This window comes from Dermacentor silvarum, chromosome 6 (genome assembly GCF_013339745.2).
Source record: "Dermacentor silvarum isolate Dsil-2018 chromosome 6, BIME_Dsil_1.4, whole genome shotgun sequence".
NCBI lineage: Eukaryota > Metazoa > Arthropoda > Arachnida > Ixodida > Ixodidae > Dermacentor > Dermacentor silvarum.
Genome location: NC_051159.1, coordinates 136,796,024 through 136,822,675, shown reverse-complemented (window position 1 = coordinate 136,822,675; position 26,652 = coordinate 136,796,024). Strand labels below are relative to the sequence as shown.

Sequence of the window (26,652 nt, the reverse complement as noted above, 5' to 3'; positions counted from 1 at the left end):
GCAAAGCCACAGAGCTGGTAATTGCATAGTTTTTTTTTTGCTAGCAGCCTGTAAACAGACCTAAGCAGACAACATATGCATCTGGTGGTGTCACTATGACGTAAGTCCCAGCACGCCCGGTCCAAAATTGTTCAGCATGCCGCGGTCGCCGGGTACGTGCGCTGGCTAACATTGCCACACCTGGAGAACCACAGAGGTTAATCGGAGCACTTGGTAGTCCTAGCATCTCACACAGCAATAACTGTTCGGAGAGGGCTTGTCGCAGTACCCCGAGGAGGCCACGGTATCTGCTACGAAGCAGCGTGGCCTCCGAGAGGACACATGTGTGCTCTGGCAGTCTCGGTGGTCATGCCGAGAAACCACTGTGTTAGGTCATGTGTAACTTCCAACAAGCGGTAATGGCAGTTTTTTTTTTCAGTGTCAGTATCAAAGACAGCTGTTTTGCTATCTTGTTGTTATGCTCCCACTCGTATTTCAAAGGTCAGATTTAGCACAGAGGTTCCTCTATATCTACATTATCTTAAACTAGGCTTTCTACACAGTCCAAAATTTCTTTGGAGTTGGCCTTTCAGCAATCATAGGCATTTGCCTCATGAGATGAGCAAAATGAGCTGCGATGTCTGTGAGATAAGTTCATTGCACTTGCCTATGTGAATGAACATTATGGGTACAATGGTATGAGTGAAATGCCGACCCACAGTCAGAATGTTTCGTTACCTTCACTGCGATAATCACCTAATGTGTGTTATGGGCGTGACATCTCTTTAGAAAATAAATGTCGGCCAGTCTTTTATTTTAAGGGCTACCTTAAGGATTTGTGCTTCCTTTACAAACCATTTGAGGATGCGAATAGCATGAGAGAAAAGCACTAAATTTTGCTGCTCCTTCACTGCACAGCACAACCGGAGGTGCCAGCCGAGACGCAGAATGACGAAGCACCAGTTCTGGAAAATACACGAAACGACGTGGCGAAGCAGTTCAAAGAAGTGTTCAGCAAGGTTGGTGTTTATTCGTGTTCACTGCTGCATTTAAAGTGAATATGCACATCAGTGCATCTTCATTCCATCACTGCCATTTCGATTTAATAGTGTACTAGTTTTTTCTCCATAGTACAAAGACGGGGCCTCAAGCTTACTCTGATCACTTACGGGTATCTATCACTTCTGCTTGTGGGTCAATGCTTGTTCCCACAGATTATAATGTCAGCCTCACATCAGTCTTGTTAGTAATTTAATTGAACTGAACAAGGCCTAGTTGTTTTTGTGTGTTGCTAGTACATCCCAATTCTGTTCCTTATATATGCATATGCGCAAAAAAAGAAATTACAAACTGGCAAATTGTCAAACCTGGCCTTGTGCACATGTGCCTTACACGCTATGGCTAAATAAATGAAATACAGTACCAACACACTTGAAAAGGCATCTTGCATGTGCTGTATATTACAGTAAAACCTCGATAATTCGAAGGTCGCCAGACCGCGAAAATTCTTCGAATTAAGCGGATTTTCGAATTAACCGAAATGAATAATAAAAAAAAGAAAACAAGCAAGAACTTGCCGCAAAAAGAAATCACCTTTATTTTCCATGTCCGAGAAAAATTACTCAAAGTAATCACCGATGCGGGATTACTTGGCGCGCTGGTTCGCCGCCCCTAGTACCATGCTCTCCAGCTGGCTCAAAAAACGTAGCATACAAATATCACCCGCACTGCACTCAACAAAGTTGCGGACGATGTTCACGAAATCGATAACTGCCGCGAAAACGGGCGTGGTTGTGCTTGACTCCGAAAATTTGGACTTGCTGGATATTCCGGACTTCAAAAATGCACCGTCAGGGTTCCTTCCATTGAATTCATGCATTTTCGCACCCAATTTTTCGGACGAATTGAGACCCCAAAGTTCGATTTTGCGGACTAAATCGCTCTTTCCGAGCCGCGCTACCCAATCTTGGAGGCCGCCATGTTGGATTTTGCACTGGCTTGGATTCCAGTGGCTCGCTGTATAGCCTCCAAGATTGGAACGTGCGCTATCAATAGAGAGCTCGCGCAATTCTCCAGTCTCGGAGGCCATGCCCGCTCTTCCTTGGCTGACTAAAACGCTCCAGAGTACTGCTCTTTTTCTTTTTTCTTAGTATATGCGCTCAGCACTATCGTTGTAACCATTTATTGTGGGATGTTTTTTTTTTTTATTGCGACAGCAATTATATGGACACTTCAAGCGGATTTTCGCCGTCGGCGTCGGCGCCCTGAGGTTCCATACAAAGTCCAAGGGCGATAAAATCATCGCCGCGCGCCCGCCGTATGTGCGAGCATGGAGGAAGGAGTGTGCGAGTGACAGCGCACGGGGGACGCGCGCTTTCATGGAGAGCGAACGCACGGCGGAGCGTAAACGCGACGTGGGGGTATGGGAGGGAGGGAAGGAGGGGGGGGGGGAGGCGACTTCTACTCTTCTAACAACTGCGTACCTTAGCGCCGGAGCTCTAGCCGGAGCGGTTTCTCGCGCGCACCGTATCTTGAAAGCGATCTCCAGACGGCTCTGACCGTAGAATAAAGAACCAACTTGCTCTGACTTTTTGTATGAGCTGTGCTCTCGCCGCTCAGTTTCCGTTGAAGGGATAGACCGCACGAACCTTCGCTCGCTGCGCGCTCGCTCGTGCGCACTGACACCACGCTTGTTAATTCAGTGTTTTTTTTTTTTCTCTCAAGTTTCGGTTGCTATTTTGAACGTGGCGTGTACACTGAGCAGGTGTCTCGGAGACCCATGTCTCAGTGATCGGCGCTACCTCCTGTACCTTCGCGAGAGCTAAGCGGTGTGGTGCGAAGCTCGTTTCTTGGATCTCCATGGCGAACTCCGTTGGTGGAGATCGCCAACGCGGTGACGTTCGTGTCGACTGTACACTGAGACGACGTCATTGCTGCGCAAATCCAAGCAAGTCGATCCCCTCCAAGCCTAGTATGAGGCAGGGCATTATTAGAGATTTTTTTTAAGTCGCACTAATAACTTTTTTCTCGGCTGAACGAGTTTTCCGGACTATTTTTCAGTCCCAACGAGCGCGGAAAATCGGTTGGCGACTGTACGGAGCGCCCTAACCTAACCGCCGCACCTTGCTACTAGCCGGAAACTTCGAATTATCCGAATAGAGTCGCGCGGGCCATTCAAATTATCCGGTAGAATTTGCATTGAGAATGACGGGACCGCTCAAATTCTTAGAATTAACCGAAATTTCGAATTAACCGAGTTCGAATTATCGAGGTTTTACTGTACTTGCTCATAAGTTGCAGTAGTCATGCTTATAGTAGTGTATGCTACTATTAGGCCACTCTTACAATCAATGAGGTGGCAAGGTTTGGAAAACACCACATGATGTGATACAGATATCTTGGCTACAGAGGTGCCTGCATAGATATTCGTAAATATGCTGTTTGTGATTTTATTTTAGATCTAGCAACAAGTAGCACTCGTCGTCAGCATTAGTGATATCGACCTATTTTTAACCACTGCAGGACAACGGTATCTCCTGGAGATCTCCAATTACTTCTGTCCTGTGTCAACCGAACTCACCCATTTCCTCTATCTAATCATTTGCTACTCTCAGTTATGCTTCCCTTTGTAGTTCTTACAGTGTGTAAGGGGGTTTATTTACAAGCAGGGGCTACGTAAAAACAGCCTTGGCCCAAGAGCGTCGGTCGCTGTCTCGCGCTCTCCGGGCTGCCGGACGTCGTCATCCTCTCTTAATAGTTTGTGACCCTCTTCCCCACTACATTGGCCCCGGCGGCGAAGAGGTGCCAGCCTGGCGACTCAAGGTGCTGCAAGCACAAGAGGGTCGTAGTAGGGCTTTAAGCGGCTCTCGTGGACTGTTTCACGACTGTGGCAGCGTCTGTTGGTGGGAGGTGTCACAGGCTCGACAATGTAGTTCACCGGCGACTGGCATTGTACGATCCGGTAGGGACCATGATATTTCGCTGCAAACTTGCAGGAGAGACCAGGGGTCAAAGCCACACGAATGAGCCAACAGGGAAGGTAGCGCAGGTTTAGCCGGGTCACGAGCGTTCTTTTTGGAGACCTTGTGTTACGGATGTAAATGAGCGTGCTAGTTGGCGGCACTCTTCAGCACATTGAGCGAGTTCTGAGGCTGGGCGGTATTCGGACGCATCCGGGCGGTACGGAAGTATGGTATCCAGTGTGGAAGAGGGCTCACGTCCGTATAGGAGAAAGAAAGGGGAAAATCCAGTGGTGGGCTGGTGTGGCTGTGTTGTAGGCATATGTCACAAAAGGAAACACCAAGTCCTAATTAGAATGGTCGGAGGCTATGTACATGGAGAGCATATCACCAAGTATTCGGTTAAAGCTCTCCGTATCGTCTGTGGACGATAGCTGGTAGTGGTGCGATGAATAGTATTGCATGCACTCAGAAGCTCTTAGAAGACAAGGGCGAGTGGGAAAGTGCGTCGGCGTCGGCGTGCTTAAGTCCAGAGCGGTAAAGAATGCGAATATCAAAGTCTTGTAAACGTAGCGCCCAGCGTCTAAGTCGGCCCGACGGATCCTTCAATGAAGCCAACCAGCAGAGCGAATGGTGATCGGTGACGACATCAAATGACTGGCCTAGTAAGGGCGAAATTTCTGCAACGCCCAAACAATGGCCAAACATTCCTTTTCGGTAACTGAGTACTTGCACTCTGCCTTCGTGAGGTCATGACTAGCATGAGCAACTATGTATTCAGAGAATCCCGGCTTTCGTTGGGCAAGTACAGCGCCAAGTCCGATCCCACTAGCATCCGTGTGTACCTCGGTTGGAGCTGTAGGGTCGAAGTGACGTAAAATGGGCGGTGAAGTCAAGAGATGACGTAATGTTGTGAAAGCCTCATCACATGCCGTCGACCAACCAGACAGAGAGCTATCGCCGGTGAGCAGCTTCGTTAGTGGTGCTATTATAGAAGCGAAGTTCTTCACAAAGCGGCAAAAGTATGAACAGAGGCCAAGGAAGCTTTGAAGCGCTTTCACGGTGGTAGGCTTTGGGAATTCAGCAACAGCACGAAGTTTTTGCGGATCGGGAAGGACGCCGTCCTTCGAGACTACGTTGCCCAGGATGGTGAGTTTGCGAGCTCCAAATCGGCACTTCTTGATGTTAAGCTGAAGTCCTGCGCGCGTCAACCAGCTCAATACTTCGCAAAGACGATGGAGGTGGGTATCGAAATCAGGGGAGAAAACAATGATGTCATCCAGGTAGCACAGGCATGTCTTCCACTTTAACCCAGGCTAAACACTGTCCATCATCCTTTCGAATGTGGCTCGGTCATTACATAGACCGAAGGGCATGACATTGAATTCGTACAGCCCATCGGGAGTTACGAAGGCAGTTTTCGGGCGATCGGATGGTGCCATAGGGACCTGCCAATAGCCGGATCTTAAGTCTAGTGATGAAAAAAATTCAGCTCCTTGCAAGCAGTCCAGGGCATCATTGATTTGTGGCAGAGGATACACATCTTTGCGCGTAACTTTAATCGGCAGTAATCGACGCAGAAGCGTATCGAGTCGTCCTTTTTCTTGACGAGAACAACAGGCGACCACCAGGGACTGCAGGACGGCTGAATGATGCCGCGCTGAAGCATGTCGTCGACTTGTTCGGAGATCACGCGATGCTCGGCAGGGGATACGCGGCAAGGGCGCTGTCAGAAACGCGCTTGTGAGCCGGTGTCAATCGGATGGAGAACAGTGTGCGTGCGGCCTAATGACTTCTGCTGGCAATCAAACGAGCCACAAAACTGGTCTAGAAGTACAAGAAGTTTCTTGCAGTGCGGTGCGCCTCTGTAAGTTTGTCGTCGATGGCGGAGCCAAAGCTTAAAGGTGGGCGATCAGGCGTACCAGCAGAAGGTGTCAGAGCACTAAGATAAAAGGTGTCCATGTCGTCAAGGAAGAAGATGGAGGATGCGTCGAATGCCTGAATTGTGCCTACACACTCTCCATGGAGTAAGGTTGAGGGAACTGGCAACGGATTCCTAACAAACAACGATGTAGCACCGTTGGGCAAGTCGAGAACAGCAAATGGCAATGTGAGATTCCTGCGGCGTTGAACGGTCTCGGAGGGGGTAAATAGAACTGTGGATTTACCAACGGCGGCACAGGACACGGGGACAAGGGCTGCACTACTGGGTGGGATGTTCGTATCATCGGCGACAAACAACTTCTCCAACGTAGGGCCAGACGATGCGGAACACAACGCAGAGAACGCCACCTCGACACGAGCACAGACAATAACGGCATAATGGCGATAGAGAAAATCCCAACTGAGGATGACATGCGAACAGGCCGGTAACACAAGAATTTCAATAGGATACACATCTTGAATGACGACGCGGGCTGTGCAGGCAGCTGATGACTGAATATGGTCTGGCTGGCGGTACGGAGGGACAATCCCTTTGATGTCATGGTAACCTTCCTAAGCAAGCGGCAAAGTTTCATGTCTATCACTGAAACTGCAGCACTAGTGTCCACAAGCGTAAGGGTATGAAAGCCATCCACAAAAACGTCGATGAGGTTGGCCGGAGAACTGCGACGGACTTGAATTGATCGACGACGACGCAGTTCGTGCCTTGGGAACTGCGGGCATCTAGTTTTCCGCGTCAGAAGGGCAGAGCCGACGGCGCATAGGTGACAGAGAGCGACGTAGGGGGGATGGAGATCGGTGAGTAGCGGACGGCAGGCGCTCGGGCGAAGAAGATTGTTGTAGCCGCGCTGTGCCATCAAAGTGTCTAGGATCGTACGCAGACGGTCGCATGGCGTCTATTTGAACAGGAGGGCGACGGCGACAGAAGCGTGCCACGTATCCTGCATAACCGCAAGAATAGCATATAGGGCGATTGTCCGCAGTGCGCCATGGATTTGAAAACGTGGGGACTGGTCAGCTGAACGGAACAGGTGGTGGTCGAACTGGCTGCCACCACGGAAGAATAGGTTGGCTGATGATGCGACCCGGCAGCGACGACTTGCACGTACATCAAGGGCACAGACTCCGGATGTGGCGGACGAGCGAAAGGCAAAGCGTCAGTGACCTCTTCCTGGATAACTTGACGTATGACTGGGGCCAGATGTTGTGCCTGTGCTGGCTCGGGCATGCTCGATAATATAGAGAGTTGTCTGGCGACCTCCTCACGCATGAGCTGCTTGATCTGAATCAACAGTGCATTCTGGTCACCGAGAGTCAAGGCCGCGATCGAGTCGTTCTGATCCAGTAGGCGTCGAGTTTGGGCGCGTTGCTTGCGCAATTCGTCGAAACTGTGGCACAAGCTGACAACATCTGCGATGGTTTGTGGGTCTTTGGCCAACAACATTTGAAATGCGTCTTCGGCTATTCCTTTCAGGATTTGCTTGATCTTATCCGACTCGTGCATCAACAGGTTGATATGCTTACACAAGTCGACGACGTCTTCAATATAACTGGTGAAGTTCTCACCGGGTTGTTGAGCGCGTTCATGAAGTCGCTGTTCTGCGCGGAGCTTGCGTATCGCGAGGCGACCGAAGATTTCTGAAAAAGTGGACTTGAACGAGGCCCAGTTATGAATCTCCGCTTCGTGATTGCGGAACCAGAGTCTGGCGACGCCGGTCAAGTAAAATATGACATTGGTCAGCCTAGTCGCATCGTCCCATTTGTTGACTGCGCTCACCCTCTGGTAAGTTGCCAACCAGTCCTCGACGTCTTGGTCGTCAGTCCCGCTGAATATCGGTGGATGACGCTGAGGCAGCACGCCGGGACAGACAGTGGGTTGAGTCTGAGAGGGACCTTGGGTGGTGGTTTCTTCCACCATCGCTGGCGCTGGAAGCAGGGTACGGCTTCGTACTTCCAGGTTGTGAGACTAGGATACTAGGAGACTACCCAGCACCTTTCCACCAAACTGTACGGGGGTTTATTTACAAGCAGGGGGCTACGTAACAACAGCCTTGTCCCAAGAGCATCAGTCACTGTCTCGCGCTCTCCGGGCTGCCAGGACGTCGTCATCCTCTCTCAATAGTTCGTGACCCTCTTCCCCACTACAAGTGTACCTATTAGCAATTTACCACATCAGTTTAGTTGGGGAGCTTGTTTTTGCTAGAGAGGGAATGCATCTGTTTTGGTAGTTCTTGAGCTGCAAATGCCAGGTTTCTAATTGTCCATGAGGCTTGCAGCTTTTTGTTATGCCCAGCCCAGATCACAGCAGCACTTGAATGTGAATTGACTGCAGGCCCTGCCATGTCTGAGCGGTGTTAGGAGTGAGTGGCACAGACATACCATTAATGCAGGGAACATGCCGTTGTGTCTCAAAATACTCTGTAGCACAATTGCTTATTATGACTCCTCTCACATGTGTGACGTTGTGTTACAGTGCTGTTGTGGGTACTTATAAATATTTATGGTGAGCCTCTTACATCAAAGTTGGTGTCCATGCAAGTGGTAGTAAAAAGTCGTTCCACGCGGATTTCTCCACAATATTACTTGCCGAATGACTAAATGTTTATGGCCATTCATTAGGCTGACTGTGCTAGTCAATGATTTCTACATATTGACCACATTAGTGCCAAAAAATAAGCATTGTGATGCTGCGCTGCTTCAACCAAGGCAAGCATTTGAGGTCGCTTTCTGCATGTTCTTTAGCAGTTTCGCCTTCCATTTGGCTCATTCTCCAATTCAGACCAACGTGCACATAGTGCGCACATTTTCATAGAAGTATTTTTTCTGCTTGTCAGAAAGTTGTGTTAAAATGTGGTCATGCATTGTGTACCTTTTCTGTTCAAATACGTTTTAGAACAGACGCTTACATTGCTTCTTTTCAGAAGGGAGAGGGCGACCTTCGTGATGAGGCCACTGCCCAGTTCAAGGATGACAGTCAGGCGGACATGAATGCAGCCCTCGAGAGACTGATGAAACGTCTAAAACAGATGGAGGCTGATGCTGAGGATGATGCGGAAGGGAGTGCAGGAATCGCCTCTCAGCAGCATGTTGCTGAGGAACAGCAAGGCAGTGAACATCTCGTAGAACCAGAGAATGCTTCCCAGGATGTGACAGGCGGTGACGAGGTTGTGGAGAATGAATACGACGGGGAGGATACCGGTCACTTGGCCAGCAGAGATGGGCATCAAGACGTTGGCGAAGAAGGTGGTAAGCTTCAATTTTAGTTCACAGTACATGCACTGGAATACAGAGCATGGACCATGCTTTATCATTTCAAGGATAAATGCCTAACCTGTGAAGAAAATTTTTTTTTTCTTTTCATCTTTTTATGTGGCTGCCACATTTTATGACCTTCTTTTACTAAATTCCTCCATTATGTCATGTTTTGTTAGCTGTGGCAAGCTGCAACTTTCTTGAAATGCGGTTGGCATTTTTGTTGCATTTTTCATTGAAAAAAATGTCACATTGTTCAGTGTGTGCATGTGCAGAGTTCCTTTGTTACTTTTTATTTGTTTAATTTACAAGATTACTTCTGGCTTTTATATAAAGGCTCACAATTCTTTTGCCTTGCAATTCTTTTTGAACATGGCAAATCCTACACCGGCCTAGTAGCTGAACAATACTCTTGTAAGTATCTTCTGCTGCAACTCCTTTTCTATGAACGCTCTTTCCTGCAACTTTATGAAATCTCAGCTGCTGTACGTGTTTACTTCAACACACCAGTAAGCATAATGGCTTTTGGCCAGATTGCTTCAGATGCCATGTCCAAACTGCTTCTGGCAGGACCAGAAACAGAACTAATGTTGTAACTGATAGGGGGGTGTTGCCATCTGGTTGGGGAGGACAATATCACTGTGCCAATACTATGGCTCGTGAGATTGGACAGTGCAGTGGACTACTCTCTGAAGCCACGCCAGAGCCCAGCACAACGATGGACAGAGCAATACAGCTTGAGCGCAAAAGGAATGGCTAAAAAGGAGGGGAAGGCTATGAAGACGTGACAGGAAGGGCACTTGATCACTGATTACTGTGCTCGTACAAGGCGCCTGCAAAAAATTTATAGTGGAAAAGACTTGTAAGGTGATGCCTCTTAATATACTAAACACACACCACGTATTGTGTAAGAGGTGTTGCAGGCCCCTTTTAAAAGCCCAACTGCAATGAAATTTCACTTTGGTAAATTGGTTATAAGTGAGTAGCATACAGTAGACTTCCCTTTATTCAACTCCGCTTAATTAGATTTTTTGGTTAATTCAATCCCGACCAAAGGTCCCAGCCGGCGCCCATGCATTTCCATGGGTGCAAACTTCAGTTATTTCGGCGCCTATGCATTTCCATGGGTGCAAACTTCAGTTATTTCGATCTTAAAATTAGCCTTTGCTGGATAATTCGAACTTGACCAGTCATTACGCATGCATCTGACCCTTATGGCGACTCCAAAAGCGACCCATTTAGTAGCAGCATCTGTCTCGGCAGAGCCTGGACGAAAGTCAGTGCATTGAACACCCATCATCTACCTTCGAAAACACCAGTCTGCCCTAGAATAACCACAACTCACAATGTCCGATTACGGTATTGACCTGATTCCAGCACACACCCTTTTTTTTGCAAGAAAACTGGGCCGAAATTTTCCTACGCAGTGCAATCGAATACAAAACCAAAACCGCCCTTGCGGCGTTCGTATGCTTTACCGCATAACACGGGTGTGTTGCAGCGAAGCTGACTTTTGGAAACCGGTCGTCATTGTACAACACATATTGGATCCTTGCCCATTTTCTTGCTAAAAAGTCGGGTGTGCGTTAGGAACTTTGTTTAGGAGCTTTCATGCCATTTTTATGTTTGTTTTATACTTTCGGCGCATAGAAAATCGGCGTATTTACTGCTGCCAAATGAATCTGAGGTGTGCTTTGGCATTTTTTTGGCATGTTTAATTCAACCTGCCGGATAATTCGATTAGTTTCGTCGGTGCCATCTGAGCTGAATCAATGGAAGTCGACTGTTATACTATTGAAGCAATCTGGGCATAGCTGCAGGGCTAGTAATTGTATAGTTTTTTATTAACAGCCTTTAAGTTAATATCACGTATCAGATATCACGCGCAAGAAGCACTGATATCTGGCTTGTTCAAAGGTTTCGCAATAATTATAAATTTCAAACGTTGCGATACAATTTGCCAATGATCCTCAATAAATACAGCCGTGTAAGAAACTTCTCGTTAAAATAAGTGCGGTTCCTTCCTGTAAATATGAATTGATTTCGTTGCCACGAGGCATTGAAAAATGCACTTATTGTGCGATCTCCCTCTTTTCTCTTTTGTTTGTACTTTTGTGACTTCATTGTACTTTTCTATAATACAAAACAAATATCGAGAAAATTTGGCATTGTATAGATATGTTATGTCTGTGATAAGTCAGTGTTTTCAATACTGATTCTTGCTATGGTTGTATACCTTACCTTTGTACTATGTATTTTTTTTCTGGTGTCTGTTTTTTTTTTTTCTTAAGAAATGTAAAGTTCATATAATGTTCTGACACACGTATTTTATTGTTTCCTTTATTTAGTGTATTGGTATATTGAAATGGTGAACAACATTTCCTTACTTCCTATTTACGATATTTGTATTATACTTCTTGACAATTTTTCTTTTTCTAGTCCCGACTGCCTTGTAAAGGGTTCATTGGCCCAGTCAAGCTGTCCATAACAGCTTTTAGCCAATGAACCCCTCCAGAATCTGTTCTTTCTGGGAAATAAATTGATTTGATTTGATAAGTAGCACCTAGCAGATGGCGCATGCACCCAACGGTTAGTGGATATAACACAAATCTCAGCATGTTGCCTCCGAGATGTGCAGTGTGTGGCAGACACTGTCAGCTCATGCCAAGGAGTGGCACTAGTCCTGAACATTCTGTGTTGTGTGTTATTTTGGTGTTATAATGGTGAACAACATTTCGTTACTTCCTATTTACGATATTATGTATTATACTTCTTGACAATGTTTCTTTTTCTGGTCCCAACTGCCTTGTAATGGGTTCATTGGCCCAGTCAAGCTGTCCATAACAGCTTTTAGCCAATGGACCTTTCCAGAATCTGTTCTTTCTGGGAAATAAACTGATTTGATAAGTAGCACCTAGCAGATGGCGCATGCACTTGACGGTTAGTGGATATAACGCAAATCTCAGCATGTTGCCTCCGAGATGTGCGGTGTGTGGCAGACGCTGTCTAATCTAGGAGCTCATGCCACTAGTCCTGAACATTCTGTGTTGTGTGTTATTTTGGTGAGAGTTAATAGCGGCATTTTCTTCAGTTGTACTATCAAAAACATCTACTTTTGTTCGCATTTCATTATGCATTCACTCGTATCTCAAACAAAATTTTACAGGGAGGCTGCTCAATATCTGCACAATGTGAAAGTGAGCTTTCTATGTGGTCCAAAATTTTGTTGCAGTTGACCTTTAAGTGGGAGTGAGTAAAAAGACTATGCACTTGTAAAGAAATACAATCAAAAGTACAGTTGACTTTCATTAATTTGACTTTAACAAGAACATGGAATTGATCAAATTATCTGGCATGTTGGCATTAAAAAAAGAGGCAGAAAAAGAAAGTTCAAACGCACTGCTGCTTCATTTGGCAGTACCAATTCCTATGTGCCCCTAAATCTTGTGCGCACCCAATTTTCATAGGTTCATAGCAGAAAACAATGCTCACCCAAACATAATGTGCAACCCACTTTACAACAAAAAGAAAGCTTGACTCAGATTCTGTAAATTACAAATAAGATGAAACCTGCAGAATTTATCTTCAGAGAATGGAAATTTGTCTCCAACATCGTCAATCTCGGACACTTCTTTATCACTGTCTGTGAATCGCAATGTGTCACCCTCTGTCCAGTCTACTGTGTTTGATATTCCGCATTTTTTAATAGCTCCACTTCAGTCACAAAGGGGTTGGTGGCCCATGCATAGAATAACCACTTCACCAGTTTTTCCTGCGACGTGCACAAGTCTACAAAATGGCAAAAACATGTGATGCAACTCTGTTCCCACCAGTTTTGCATGTGAAATAAGTTACCTGTTGAATAAGCTTTTCTAATTAAAGCCTGAATGTGATCAGTCATTGTCGCCATCCCATGCAAAATCTTGTTTTGCCACCATCTTGCGATGTCGTGTCGATGATGCTGCCTCTCACAGTAGGCTGTTGCTAATGCAGAACTATAACTTTCATTTGGGCGAGTTGGTTCATGGTTGAACAGTTGGGAAAGCAGCGCTAAAATACACAGGGACAGAGATACATAGTACAGCGCCCGTCATGTGTACTATGTACGTCTGTCTCTTTGTTTTAGAGCGTAGCTCTTAGGCGCCATTCCTGCGTTGAAGTGTCAGCATGCCTCAGCGGCGTAACCGAGCAAACGTCCACAGCAACATATGAAAGAATGAACATGGTGAATAAGTACGGCAAGAACGAAGAGAGCATGAGGAGGAAAGTGGAGGAGGCTACCTTAAAGCACCACCAGATGGCGCTCAAGTCCACGAATCGGTGGCACTGGCTGTGTTGGGGATAGAGAAAGAACCAGAAAGCTCACCTTCGTGCATAGCTATTGCTGCAAGTGTTTCCCAGTAAAGATTACGGTTGCATAAGTTGCAGTTGCCGGGAAGCGGAAACTATGTGGTCAGTCTATATATAGCACCGCGCGACGTGGCTCTGCCAGTCGGTGCGGTGATCGGGGCCTCATTATATCGCGAAATGAAAACACGTATACAGCTGCACTCAAATTTCACATTAGGGAGTATCGTAATCGTCGGTGATTTTTTTTTAGCGCTGCCAGGGTCCTTCAATACTTTGTTCTGGTCATGAAACTCCCACCGAAGTATCATATAGGGACAAAAGCTGCCACCAGAGGCGCCGCCGTGAGTAGAAGGGCACCGATCTGCCGCGCTTGGAAGGGCAGTCGCGCGTTCGCGTGGATGTTTCCCCCAAAAAAACACCTCGCCCACATTTTTATTTCACTGTGTCCACTAACTGAACATAGCAGTGCTTACTCTTGACCAAATAAGCTAGCATGCGAGTTGTTTATTACTTCAAGTCATTGATTGATAGCAATGGTTCACCCAAGGCTGCCCGTCAAGTGTTGCAATTTCGCTTGTGCATGATCGTACCTATACCTACGTTTCTTGATTCCTGCGTAGGTGATTAAAATCGTGCTTAAATTATACAGTGCGCCATGACTAAGCTTAGCTGACCCACAGATTAACGTTGCTTACGCAAGAAATTATGGTGCACCCTACCGCGCGCTGGCGGTCCGCAGCGCTTATTCTCCTGTTAATTGCGTTTATTCTGGGGCATCGCGAAGCTGCCAATGGGAATTTCGCACGCAGAACAGGCACGTCTGAATAAAGTCATCTTGGCACTATTTGCAGCAACAGCTGCGAACTGCGCATGCTAGATACAGGCAATATAAGCAGTTTCTAAGCGAAAGTTCTTGCATTTATACCCATACAAGTTTAAACATGAACAGTTCAAACCTGCGCGAGTGTATTCTTTTTTCATCCATTCAAATTTAATGTCGCACTGACCATCAGTTCAATGTTGGCGTTTCACTTATAATCACCCGAAAACACCACCCGAGTCTTTTTATGAAAATACGAGTGCAGATTGAAACCAGCTTGGAGCTTCCATCGTCACTAGGTCATTCAAGGCTACATTTACCGATCAAACTGAATAACTATATTATTTTTTGCGTGTTTCTCTTGTTTGTCTTTATACTCAGTTTTCTTAATCCAACTAGAGCCTAATTTTTTGTATTATTTTTTCTGCCAAACAGAAAACAAGCTTGCAGCAGGTCCTTGTGGATAGCATTTTGATTTGTGCTAACCACGCTACCCCATGCAGGACAGTGTCTACTTAGTAAAAGGGCGGAATGGAAGGCATGGTATACAATTATTAGGGAGTAATTACTAGCAAGCGTCAAGAATAAAAAGTGCCGCAATCACTACTGCACATATAGTTTCAATTAAGATTGCGTTTGATAGACTGGCAGAAAAGTTGGTGGATAGAGGGAATGAGACAAAACACCAGGAAAAATAATTTGTCACTGCTTTCCTCTCTCCTGTGGCTGGACAGGATGAACGAGCACCAGCACGAAATAGTCTGTTCCTTAATTTCGCGTGTAAAAACATGCAAACGGCACTTAATTAAGAAAATGCACAATTTCAGCCGTAGTGCGTACAAGCCAACACTGGCCGACGAAGTACGGTCGTCCAGCAGGATGTCTTCAACAATGTTCATGTAGACAATGGCACGGGCTATATTGTCCACGGCGCACACTTCTAGGTGCTCGTCCACAATTTGCAGAAGGCAAAGCAGCTGGTCTGGTGGCACTTGAAAAAATCCCCTAGTCTTTATTTCGGTCAGTGCACTTGGCTCTCGGGAGGTGCTCCTCAGTGTTTGGAGGCAATCCTTGCAGCTTATTTTAGCAAACATTCTTGCAACCTAGCCACCAAGGTAGTCCAAAATGCAGTCCTTCGTTGACTCCGGACGATTGATATTTTGCAGGCACTCAGCCGGCTCCAGTAGTATATCGTCCAAAAGAACTACCAGGGTATCAATCTGAAACATAAATATCTTGCTCTATCACTCAGTGAATGACATGAGTGAGAAATTTCATACACTAGAAAGCATAATAGATCTCCACTGCATTTAAAACGAGACGTGTATGCTATTAGCATCAAATGGCTAGACAATCATCACATTTCCATAGAGTGCACAGCTACTCCGCAAGTTGTTTTGGTGTGTTAATAAAAAGTTTACCTGGTTAGCAGTAGGTTCTTTATCCTGAAAGAGATCTTGCATTTATAAGAGTAGGCGTGGCCCATCTTCAATTTAGTCAGCGCTATCACTTTTTCGTTTGGATCATTAAGCAAAAAGTAAGCACGTTCATTACAAATGCCGCGCTTCAAGTAAACCTCTAAAACACAGACACTGTCGCGGTTTGTACAAAAAAAATCATCAGGAATGGAGGCTTACCGCACTGAATTCGTTGACTTCATGTTTGCCTTCATGATGCAGTGATCTATGATGAGCTTCTCGCCGCCCGATAGCTTCTGAATGGTTTCCTGCATGCCACGTTTTTTTATTTGCCTGCACCTCCGCTTTTGCAAGCTTCCGCTGACACGAATGAAGTTGTTGCTTCACACTGCGAAGTTGGGCCTTCACCCTTTGCAGCTCTGAGGCAAAGCAAACGGTGTGCTGTGTTAGGCACTCTGCATCAGCACCGCCAAGGCGATTCACAGTTCGTACTTCATCTGTAAATAATGACCAAGAACGAATTTCGTAATGAGAGTGATGCCAGCTTGCCTGCGTAGTGAGCAAGTAGCATACTCCAAAGGTGACACCAGACTAACCGTGAATTTCTTCTTCGACTGCATCGGTGACGTCTGCGGTTGAGACGGCCGCAACTTCGGCTTCAGCGCAGTTTGAAGATACCGCTCGCCGCCTTTTTGCAGGTGGGCGCCGTGTCGGTGCATGCGAACGTTCTTTGGGCTTAGACAAGTACACAGGTACGCCTAGGAAATCCTCGGAATGGCGTCTTCTACCAGTATGGGTCGATCGCGTGGCAGTGACACAACGCTTCCATTCACTGTAGACACGTCCGCACGAATAATATCTCCGGCATCAAAATGTTTTTCGCACAAGCGAAAGTACTTCGATTCAAACGAGAACCAGGCAGTTTCTTGTCGCGGGTTTACTCGTTTTCACCTGTTGCGTAGTTCCGGGTTGGCTGGCAAACAATGAGGAGACTTTTTCGTCGACGCCCTTGTATCCGGAACGGCAGCCTGGCGCACAGCAAGTGTTAGGCATCACTGCTATGGTGAATTACGAAGTGTCGATGTCGCTACATGGAGAGACATGTTCAGACGAAACAAAAAACAACCACGCACAACGGCACGCCGCGCCGACACTCCGCTTTCCGGCGGCAGCGGCCGCCTTCCCCATCGCCCTTCTAGCGACGCGAGCACCGCGGCGCCGCAACTGCGGGCGCTATATGAAGCTCTCCCATAGCGTTACGCAGGAGTTTCATGACGAGGAGAAAAGTATTGAAGGACCCTGGCGCTGCTTTGCCAATCATTCTGTTGCCAGGGTTTTGGTTTCGTATTTTATTGTAATGTGTGTGCAATTTTCAGGCCATTTTTTTTAAAATGTGCTCATTTGATTTGGATAATTACTAATGCAGTCAAACCCACCTATAACAGTACCGGTTTTAGCAATACATATATCATTTATAACAATGAGAAGCTGCTGCACCGTCAACTTTTTTATGTTTTCTATGGTGAAATAACCGGCTTACTACAATGCCCCCATGTATTATCGGTTATAACAATGAAGTTTGGCTACTGAGTGTCTGTGCTGAAAGCGAATGGAATGCAAAATCCTTGAAAAGAAAGAAATTCGAGCCGCTGCACGCTGCTGCGTGTTGTTTTCAAACCTTCTCCGCATCGCTAGCCTCGCGCGCCTCTCTCCAATCGCCTTTCCACCCCTCCGATTACAAATAGGCTGAGCCCATAGCTCTATGCCGCGCCGCCCTCCGAAACACGAATGGACCGTGCCAACTCTGCTGGCCGCTGCTCCCAGATTGCTCGCTGGCCGCTCATTCTGCCCAGTTCTGCAGACATACAGTTTTGCCAGGTTTGACTACTTTCCACCAAATTGGCTACTTTTGAAAACTCGTGGTGGGAAAATTTTCAGGTTGGCTACTTGGTTGCTTTCTGGCTTCTTTTAAAATCAAGATTTTTTATAAGAACTGCGGACAAACCAGACAAAATATTACAAATAAATAGTATAATTCACTGTACTGCGTCTCTTATGACACACACGATGAGCAATGACCATCCTCTCCATGTGTATTTGGAAGCGAGGACGCAACCTCCACCTTGCAACCGACGAAATTCATTCAACAGGAACACGTTCTGACTCATTCTGTGGAATGTCTCCATTTATAGTTGATTGCTCAGAAAATTATAAGGTCGAAACAGAAGCTATATTACAGTTCCAGGATGAACTTGAGTAAAGGCATGTGAGAACACATCGATCATCATCATCAGCCTATATATATGTCCACTGCAGGACGAAGGCCTCTCCCTGCAATCTCCAATTACCCGTCTTGCGCTAGCTGATTCCATATGACTGATATATGACTGTAGATGTACCGTGCATGTGTTGCACGTGAAGTTCCTTAAGCACGAGTAAGCACACATCTACAAACAGAAACTTATATAGAAACGTTGCGAGGCGAGAAGTGGCAAAGACTTCCGACGCTGCTCGACGAGTGTCCAGTTCTGATCTGGCCGAAAACCTCCGAGTCGCCGCTGTAGGCACCGGCAACAGTCACGGATGCCGCGCGCGTTAGGTGCGAACGTGGGCAATACGCCGATGGCATCGACCACAGTTCTGCGCGTTGCTGGTGCTGCTACATGACTATAAAAAGTACTAGAAAAGACACTTTTCTTATGTGATAAGAAAACCTGAGTAATATATGATATTCCCTTGCAAAGTTGAGATATAGCACAGGGATACATTGACGAAATACTAAAAGAGCGAGAATTGCGCACACTACATATTTGCTGGTACCAGAGTTCAGTGACAGCTACTTATGTTTACTTAATCATTTGCGCAGCGATAATTCCTGAATACGAATACGGAGCCACCAGTTCCAACTTGATTCCAAAGTCACGTTTTAAATAAGTCGAAGGGCACTAAACACAACAGCTCCAAATGGAGCAATTCATAATCAGCTACAGAAATGTTTTCTTCTTAAGTGATTGGCCACGGCGACTTTTTTGGCTACCTTTTAAGCACCTGCAATGAACTGGCTACTTTTTTGGCTACTTTCCGCGATTTCCTGACTATATTTAACTTTCTGGATCTGGCAACCCTGTCGATGGAGTGTGTCGCTCGTGCTTGTCTTTGTTGGTTGCCTCGAAGTCGTTCCGGGTCACGTGGTTTCTCAGCCTCGTCTGACTTGCCGCCGAAACGGAAGATGGCTGATGCCTTGAGTGCATTGCCACTGATCATCGGCAATGCACGATGTTGTCGGTGAAAAGAAAGCGCACTGCTATAGATTTGGAAATGAAGTGCTTCTAACCGATGAGGCGATCGTCGCGAACGTGCTTGCATGGGATAGTGATGGCGACGACGGCAGCGATGACACGGTAGGGCAGGCTGCCTCAACGTTGTTCTCATAGGAGGCCCTGCAGATGATTCAGTCCCTCCGGGGCTTTGTTTTCGTGAGGGACCTTCGCGAGTGAAGGATGTAGGCAAGCTTCGCGTAAAGCAAGCAAAGCTGGCAGACATGAGGTTTTCTCGTGCAAGCCAGTGAGAAGTACCGTATTTCATCACATAATGAACACACTCACGTAATGAACGCACCCCCCACATTTCCAATCAAACTCCTACGTTTTTAGAGGTGGCCATGGCAAAAAACTAGCGCTAAAAATTTTACCCCGCATAATAAATGTACCCCCCAACTTTGCGCATATTTATCGGTAAGAAAAGTGCGTTCATTATGTGAGTAAATACGGTATGTGGCGAGATGCTTGGTGGCGATCTCGCCCCAGCGTTTCTTCTGTATTTCTTGAGCTGAGATGCTGCCGCAACAACCTTCTCGCATTTTTTAAAAGGCCCCTTTTGAGGCCACCAAAGCAATGCCTCGGTGGAGCCTGCATGTCACTTGCTGCCGCTAACTCCACTTTGCAGTTGATATAGCAGTGCCATTCTTGAACGCCAACAGCCACGGCTTGTTACATACGATCGGCTTGTTACATACGATCGGAGCACGCAGGAAGCAGGGTTAAGCAGTTAAACAAGTCAACAACATGAACAGCCGGAAGGAGGAAGGTGGTGGGGAGGGGTACTGGCCTCCCTGCCATTATAGTTTTCTCACAACAGCTCCCCATCCCCATATTTTGACTATTTCATGCAATCCGGTTATAACAATTATCGGTTACATCAATGGAATCTTCGTGACACTTGAATATTGTTATAAGTGGGTTCGACTGTAATTGAATGTGAGCTGCCATTTTCTTGCTTGGAAAATTCGTATTTTTCACCTGCATTTGGCAGAATTTTCTGTGCAGGCCAAAAATCGGCATTTTTGTCGACAGATAACGTACATGTTTGACTACATTTGCTGACCCCTAGTGCAGTGCCGGATTAAGAAATTTCGGGGCCCGGGGCTAACTGCATCCTTGGGGCCCCAACGACGACGGTCATGATGATGACTGGTTTAAGACGCTGAATTTTTCTAAACCCACATGTTACGTTCGCTGATTATAGTGATAAAATATACATAACCTTTATGAGTTTGGGAAACTAATTTCTTTGCATGATTTCTAGTGTTATTTAACGGTTATTATCTGACATATACGCGTTCTTCTGGCGATTCTCTCGTGTCTGCAAGTGATTATTCTGCTTGTTGCTACTGTTAGACATTGTAATCTGAAGCTTTATTTGTTGCTTACACAATTTTGAATTTTTGTATGGTAAATGCATACCTTACGTTGTTTTGGTGCCATGCTCAGAATTATTTTTTGCCGAAACACCCTGTACCGAAAGGAACGCTTCGGCTGTCAAGAAGTTGCCCCGGCTGTTGGCTTTTGATGACAATGTGGGCAGCAAGCACGCTCCGAACTTTCTTTTTAAGCGAAGCTTTCTAGGCTCACAAGTGTCGGCAGTGTCACGCTGAAAAGTGAGCCGATCCAGGTGATAGTGCAGAAAGGGTCGAAGCTCAATGGCATATACCAGGGACAAAAAAGAAAGAGAGAGAAATATAGAAAATCACCACTAAGGTCAGACAAAGAAAGAGAGAGAGGAGAAAGGAGAGAGGAAAAGAAAAAGAGAGAGAGAGAGAAAGAAAGAAAGTCAGCACGAAGGTCAGAGAGAAAGAGCGAAAGGAAGAGATATAGAAAGAAAGAAATAAAGAGAGAGAGAAAGGAAGAGAAAGAAAGAGAGAGAGAAAGAAAGAAAATCACCACGAAGGTCAGATACACACCCGACAAGCTTCGCTTACCCCCATTTTCTAGACAGGGGAAGGGCTGGTGATTTTTTTTTTTTTTTTCAAATGGTCGAGCGGGCCGCTGAAAGTTGGGTGCTCGGGGCTGCAGCCCCCATAGCCCCCACCTTAATCCAGCACTGCCCTGGTGCCGCCAACACAGACACTGCAGCCGTTGGGGTCACAATCTGGGTCACCTTTGAGGTCAGACATATGCGTGCTGACAAGTAAACAAATTATCTGATGAGGGCCAATTTCAGAATTGAAATATAAAAAGTTTTGGTCCATGTAGATGTACGGGTGCTCACCAGGACCTTTGGTTGTTACCAAATTAACTGAAAAATTGGATTAACTGGAGCGGGATTAACAGAAGTCTACTGTATGATTCTAGTAGTATACATAATAGAGTAATACAATGATGTACAACATCATACAGTCAAACATTGGTATCATCATCATCATCAGCCTGTATTTATGTCCACTGCAGAACGAAGGCCTCTCCCTGCGGTCTCCAATTACCTCTGTCTTGCGCTAGCCAATTCAAATTTGCACCTGCAAATTTCCCAACTTCATCACCCCACCTAGTTGTCTGCCGTCCTCGACTACGCTTTCCTTCTCTTTGTTATACATTCTTATAACAAATCTCAGTTAAGCGAAATCCACAACATAAGATTATCTCTTAACTCCCTGAACATAAGTTCCATTACACATTACAAGTAGTTTTCCTGGAACAGATGTTCAATTTCTGCAGTTGCAGTAATGAGAGAAAAAGAAGCTCTTCATTGGAAGGCGGAGAAATATGCGGGCATGCATATGACTGCTGATATGCTACTTTGCCTAGAGAGGAGGAAGGGGATCAAAATATTCCAGAGTGGAACGGAAAAAGGAAATTAAAAATAAAATGAGCGAGTAAACCTGATAATGAGAAATACAACTGTGAGATGATAGATAGAATATGTACTAGCTGACTTTGCCCATGCATTATCCTTGTGATGCCGTTCTTGCCACCAAATGTGCAACGAGTTCCCTCCACATACTATTCTTATAACTGGCTCTTGCCTGTAAGGCGAGTTTTTGCAAAAGGGCAATGAGAAGAACAGTTACTACTGTTAGCAGTGCCACCAAGATTATGCATCAGTAGCCCTTCATTATTTGACACTTTTGAAAGGGCATGGTTTGTACAGTGAGCATCAAAAGTTTATCGACTGTGAAGTCTGAGAAAAACCTGTGTTTGCACGGCCTGGGCAAGCAACTTGGTATTCAAGATTTCAGCTTTATGTAAGTCGTGCTACGTGTAAACAAGATAGTGAGTGGTATGCGGTTTTACTTGCTGTAAGGACATGCTGCTTGGAAGTTCAACTTATTCACGGAACACATGCCCCATAAACTTGTGCCACTGACTGTACATCGTATGTATGCATACTGAATGCACATAACTCTATCTGTTCTGCAATCCAGATATTAAGTGACCAAACCTGACTAAAGAAGGTTTCAGAAAGCCTAAAAATGTGGTTACGGAACAGCAGTGGAGTGGATCATTGGCCTAGAAGCCTTGGGGGGGGGAGGCGGGGGTATTCTGTATGTGTCCACCTAGCAGACATGTCCATTTCGTCTGCTGCTGAAGTGCTGATTGGATGGGGGTGTCTGTCTCCTTTTCACGTGTACCGCAGCCCAACCAATCAGAACTTTGGCAGCAGACCAAATGGACATGTCCACTGGGTGGACACTCACAGAATACTTCCCTTGGTCACAGCATGGCATGCTTTCACACATTTTTTTCCCTCAGACTATGAAGACAACTCCGGATACCCTGGTGAGGATGGCCAAGTGGACTCTGACGCAAGTAAAACAGGGGGAAGATAAGGACCTCGAGAGCCAAACAGGTGAATGTCTTCATGCCCTTATTAGCCTGCATCAATGCCAATGGCCATATATTAAATGTCCTGTAATGGAACATTGACGAGAAACACTAAGACAGTTCAGGCTAGTAGACCACTCAATAAAGACCACAGTTTCACATCGTTATAACAAAGTTGCACTTGGCACGAAAATACCTACGTTAAATCCTAGAGAGCACGAGGTCACGAGTTCGATTCTGGCCACGGCTGCTGCTTTTCGATCTGGGTGTAATGCAAAACGCTCAAATACTGCATTGGGTGCGTGTTAAAGAACCCCAGGTGGTCAAAATTAATCCATAGTTCCCCACTCTGGCATGCCTCGAATTCAGATAGTGGTTTTGGCTCATAAAACTCCAGAATTTAATTTTAATTTATATCCTATATTCATTACAATCAACTTTCATTATTTCGACCCTGTCGGGGCCAATGAAATTGATCGTATTATCTGGCAGGTCGAAATAAACGAGATGTAGAAAAAAACGAAAAAAAAACACTGCTTTAGTTCATTGGGCAGTATTTTCCCAATTTTAACACACCCCGAACCAAATTGGCACCCGGGTTTCAATGTCTCGGAAGTGGAAAACTAACATATAAATGACACAAAAGCTCCTAAACAAAGTCGAAATCTGACACACATTTGATTTTTTAGTAAGAAAATAGGAAAGGGTCTCGTGTGTTGCGTAATGGTGGCCAGATTCCTAGAGTCAGCTTCGCCACAGTACATCAGTGTCATGCGGTAAAGCATGTGAACACGGTTTTGCTTTTGTATTTGATTTCATCGCACAGGCAATTTCCAGCCTAGTATGTTTTGGTAAAGAAAAGCTGTGCATTAGAGGGTGAATACCGTAATTGGACATTGTGAGCTACCATTATTACTTGAAAATCTTCTTAGGGGGGTACCAAATAGGCGTTTTCGATGGGAGATGTGTATTCAATGCATTCACTGTCTTCTAAGCTCTGCCGTGACAGACGCTGACACTGAAGAGGCCACTATATTGGGGTCACCATAAAGGTCAGGCATGTGCCTGCTGACTAGTAAGTTCTAATTATGCGGTGAAGGCCAATTTTAAGATAAACATAATGACATTTTGGGCCGATAAAATGCACAGCCACCTGCCAGGACCTTCGGTCAGGATTGAAGTAACTGAAAAACCAAATTAACCAGATTCAAATTAATGGAAGTCTACTTTTTAAGCATATGCACGAAGAAATTTTTAATTGGGTCTGTGGAAATAAATGCAAATGTGATGGCTTCGATGAGCCCAGTAAAGGGTATCCTGTCAATTTCGGTTTGATCACCCGTTGGTGGCTTGCCATACCGATACATAGCACATGAACGGCACAATCACATGATTGCGGCAGTCACAGGGTATATTGTGGTGTAGCTTAGAAGCTTGTCCCGTGCTGAGCTTGAAGTATCGCGTGAATTGCACTCGGTTTTAGGCCTTCGTTCGTAACAAACTTCATCACAATGCCTTGTTCCATAATTGCATTCACAGGATCCACCACCTTCTTGTTTAACACATCACTTCTGGTGCGAAGCGACATCAGCGCACCACGGCTTGATAGCCGACAAGCGTCTCATCAAAGCATGTCAAACCGATGGTGCTAGTGTGTATCTTTATCTACATACAGTATAGACCACCTCTAACGTAACCACTTATAGTGCAGGGCCGGATATAGTACAGTCTTTTCAGACTCCCGTTAATTTTCCCATAGCGCTCCATGTATATGCATACTGCTTACAGTGCAGCCGCATGAGACGAAATACCGGTTATAATGCGGCTTCCGCGGGAAAATCTCGCCGACAAGGGCGGTAGCGAGCACGCTTCTCAACGAAGTACGGTACGCCCACCGATGGAGAGGAGATCAACGAGGGCGATGCGGAGGTGGAGCATAAGTCCAAGGGCGATAAAATCGTCGCTGCGCGCCGTATGTGCGAGTGAAAGCGCGTGGGGGATGGGCACCTTCATGGAGAGCGAACGCACAGCAGAGAGCAAACGCGACTTCCATCGTGTGAAAGGCCATGGGGGTATGGGAGGGAGGGAGGGGGGGTGACGCTGTGCTGCGGCACCAAATGCGTATCCTGCAACCGGGCGCAAGGGAACTGGCGACGCAATCTCCCACGCGAAAGGAGCAAAGCGGGAAGGCAGCACGGGAGGGAGGTGGGGGGGGGGGCTTTTATTCTTCCAACAAATGCGTTCGCGCCTGTACCGGCTGCTGGTGTCGTCGCGCGCACCGTATCTTGAAAGTGATCTCCACACGGCTCTGACCTTTGTATGCGCTGTGCTTACGCTCAGTTTCCGTTGAAGCGATAGACCGCACGAACCTTCGCTTGATGGGGCAGCCGCGTTTCCCCACGCCGCGTTTTCACAGTGGTTGTCTGCAATCATCGAGTCTATTCATGTTTGCTTGTGTGCGTTGACACCACGCTTGTTAATTCAGTTAGTATGTGTCAAGTATGTGCAGCCGATAAAACTACTATCCCTACTCCTTATAGCTCTCTGCTAATTTGCTATCGCAATGATGCTTCGCCTTTCGGGTGAAACTGAGACATTTTTTAAATTATTACTTTGTCTGCTTCATGCAAAGATTGTGGGTACTTGGACATTAACCTTTCAACGTTCGTAAATTTAAACGGATGCAAAACTCCAGTCGCATGTCCTATTCTCGGATACGCGCGGCTGCTTGGTCTACATGTTTTGCATACGTGCAGGGATTTTGGTTATAGTGCAGATATTCATGACTCCAGCGACTTACATTATAAGCGGTCTACACTGTATTTACAATAAATCCGCGTTTCGCTTGAACGACTTTCGTGCATAGACCGTGGAGCTAACAAGCGATAAGTAAAAACATGACTATGACTTAGACTAGTTGGTACTTAGCGCAAGAAAAAATGAATGCCTTGTTCTTTCTTTCTTCTTTTTTAATCAAAAAATATTCCTAACATAGGGGCGGAAGTGGAGCCGGAGGAAGTGGGCAGCCTGCGAGTTCGTATTCGTCGGTACGGCCAACGCAAGTCAAAGGAGCCTGGCAAGAAGGCTCCCACTTACCAGGAGTTGGATTTGCCATCTGAGGACAAGTCAAAGTGGAGACTGCACTGCGAGACAGGCTACAGAAAGATGGGTTACTGCAGGAGGTAAGTGGTGCGATTTAGGAGTTGGATGGAAATGCAAAGCCAGGCCTAGGTTGATACTATGTTATGCAAGTGTGTGAAGTTGGGCTAGTTGAGCAGCGTTCCAAGAAAAACAGCGCAACACTGAAAGACGAGACAGCACAGGCGGTTGGTTCATCTTTCAATGGTCCTGTTGATGCGCTGTTTTTTCACTATGTTATGCTTTGGAAAGCAGACAGATTGCTTTATGGAGAGAATGTTTGATGATGAAAATAATCGAAAGAGTACTCAGTACCAAAAGGGTACTTGTCTAGGATGAGGGTGCTCATGTCACAAGGTTGCGCTGAACAAAAGAGGTCATGCTGCAAGGCCCATGCTGTTTCAGGGCTGTAATATGTAATGATAGTTTTAATTTTCCTTCTTTTTGCCTTTGTCATTGCTGCTGACGCAAAGCCTTCGTTATCACTAATATCGGCCACTGGCTGTGACAGATAATACCATACGATAATACCATACCTTAGTGCACATTAGAGCACTGAGTGCTATCACTTTTCTTTGACTTAACTGGTTTGCCTAATATCCTTTAGTAGTCCTTTCTGGTCATTGTCGGACAGCTATTATGGAAAATCTCTTGAGCAAGGAGGCGGGCGACTGAAATAAAATTTTAATCATGCG

General features: G+C 46.0%; 1 protein-coding gene across 3 annotated transcripts in view; it reads left to right on the top strand.

The window, feature by feature from the left end:
- LOC119456917 (protein OS-9-like) overlaps positions 1-26,652 on the top strand; it is a 56,734-nt gene that overhangs the window by 7,002 nt on the left and 23,080 nt on the right. For 2 of the 3 annotated variants that reach the window (XM_049669535.1, XM_049669533.1), the window contains exon 8: positions 898-998. In XM_049669535.1, the coding sequence (XP_049525492.1) occupies positions 898-998 (101 nt within the window). Of the gene's footprint in view, positions 1-897; positions 999-8,803; positions 9,129-26,652 lie in introns of all 3 variants that reach the window. The other variant, XM_049669534.1, reaches the window with a different exon arrangement.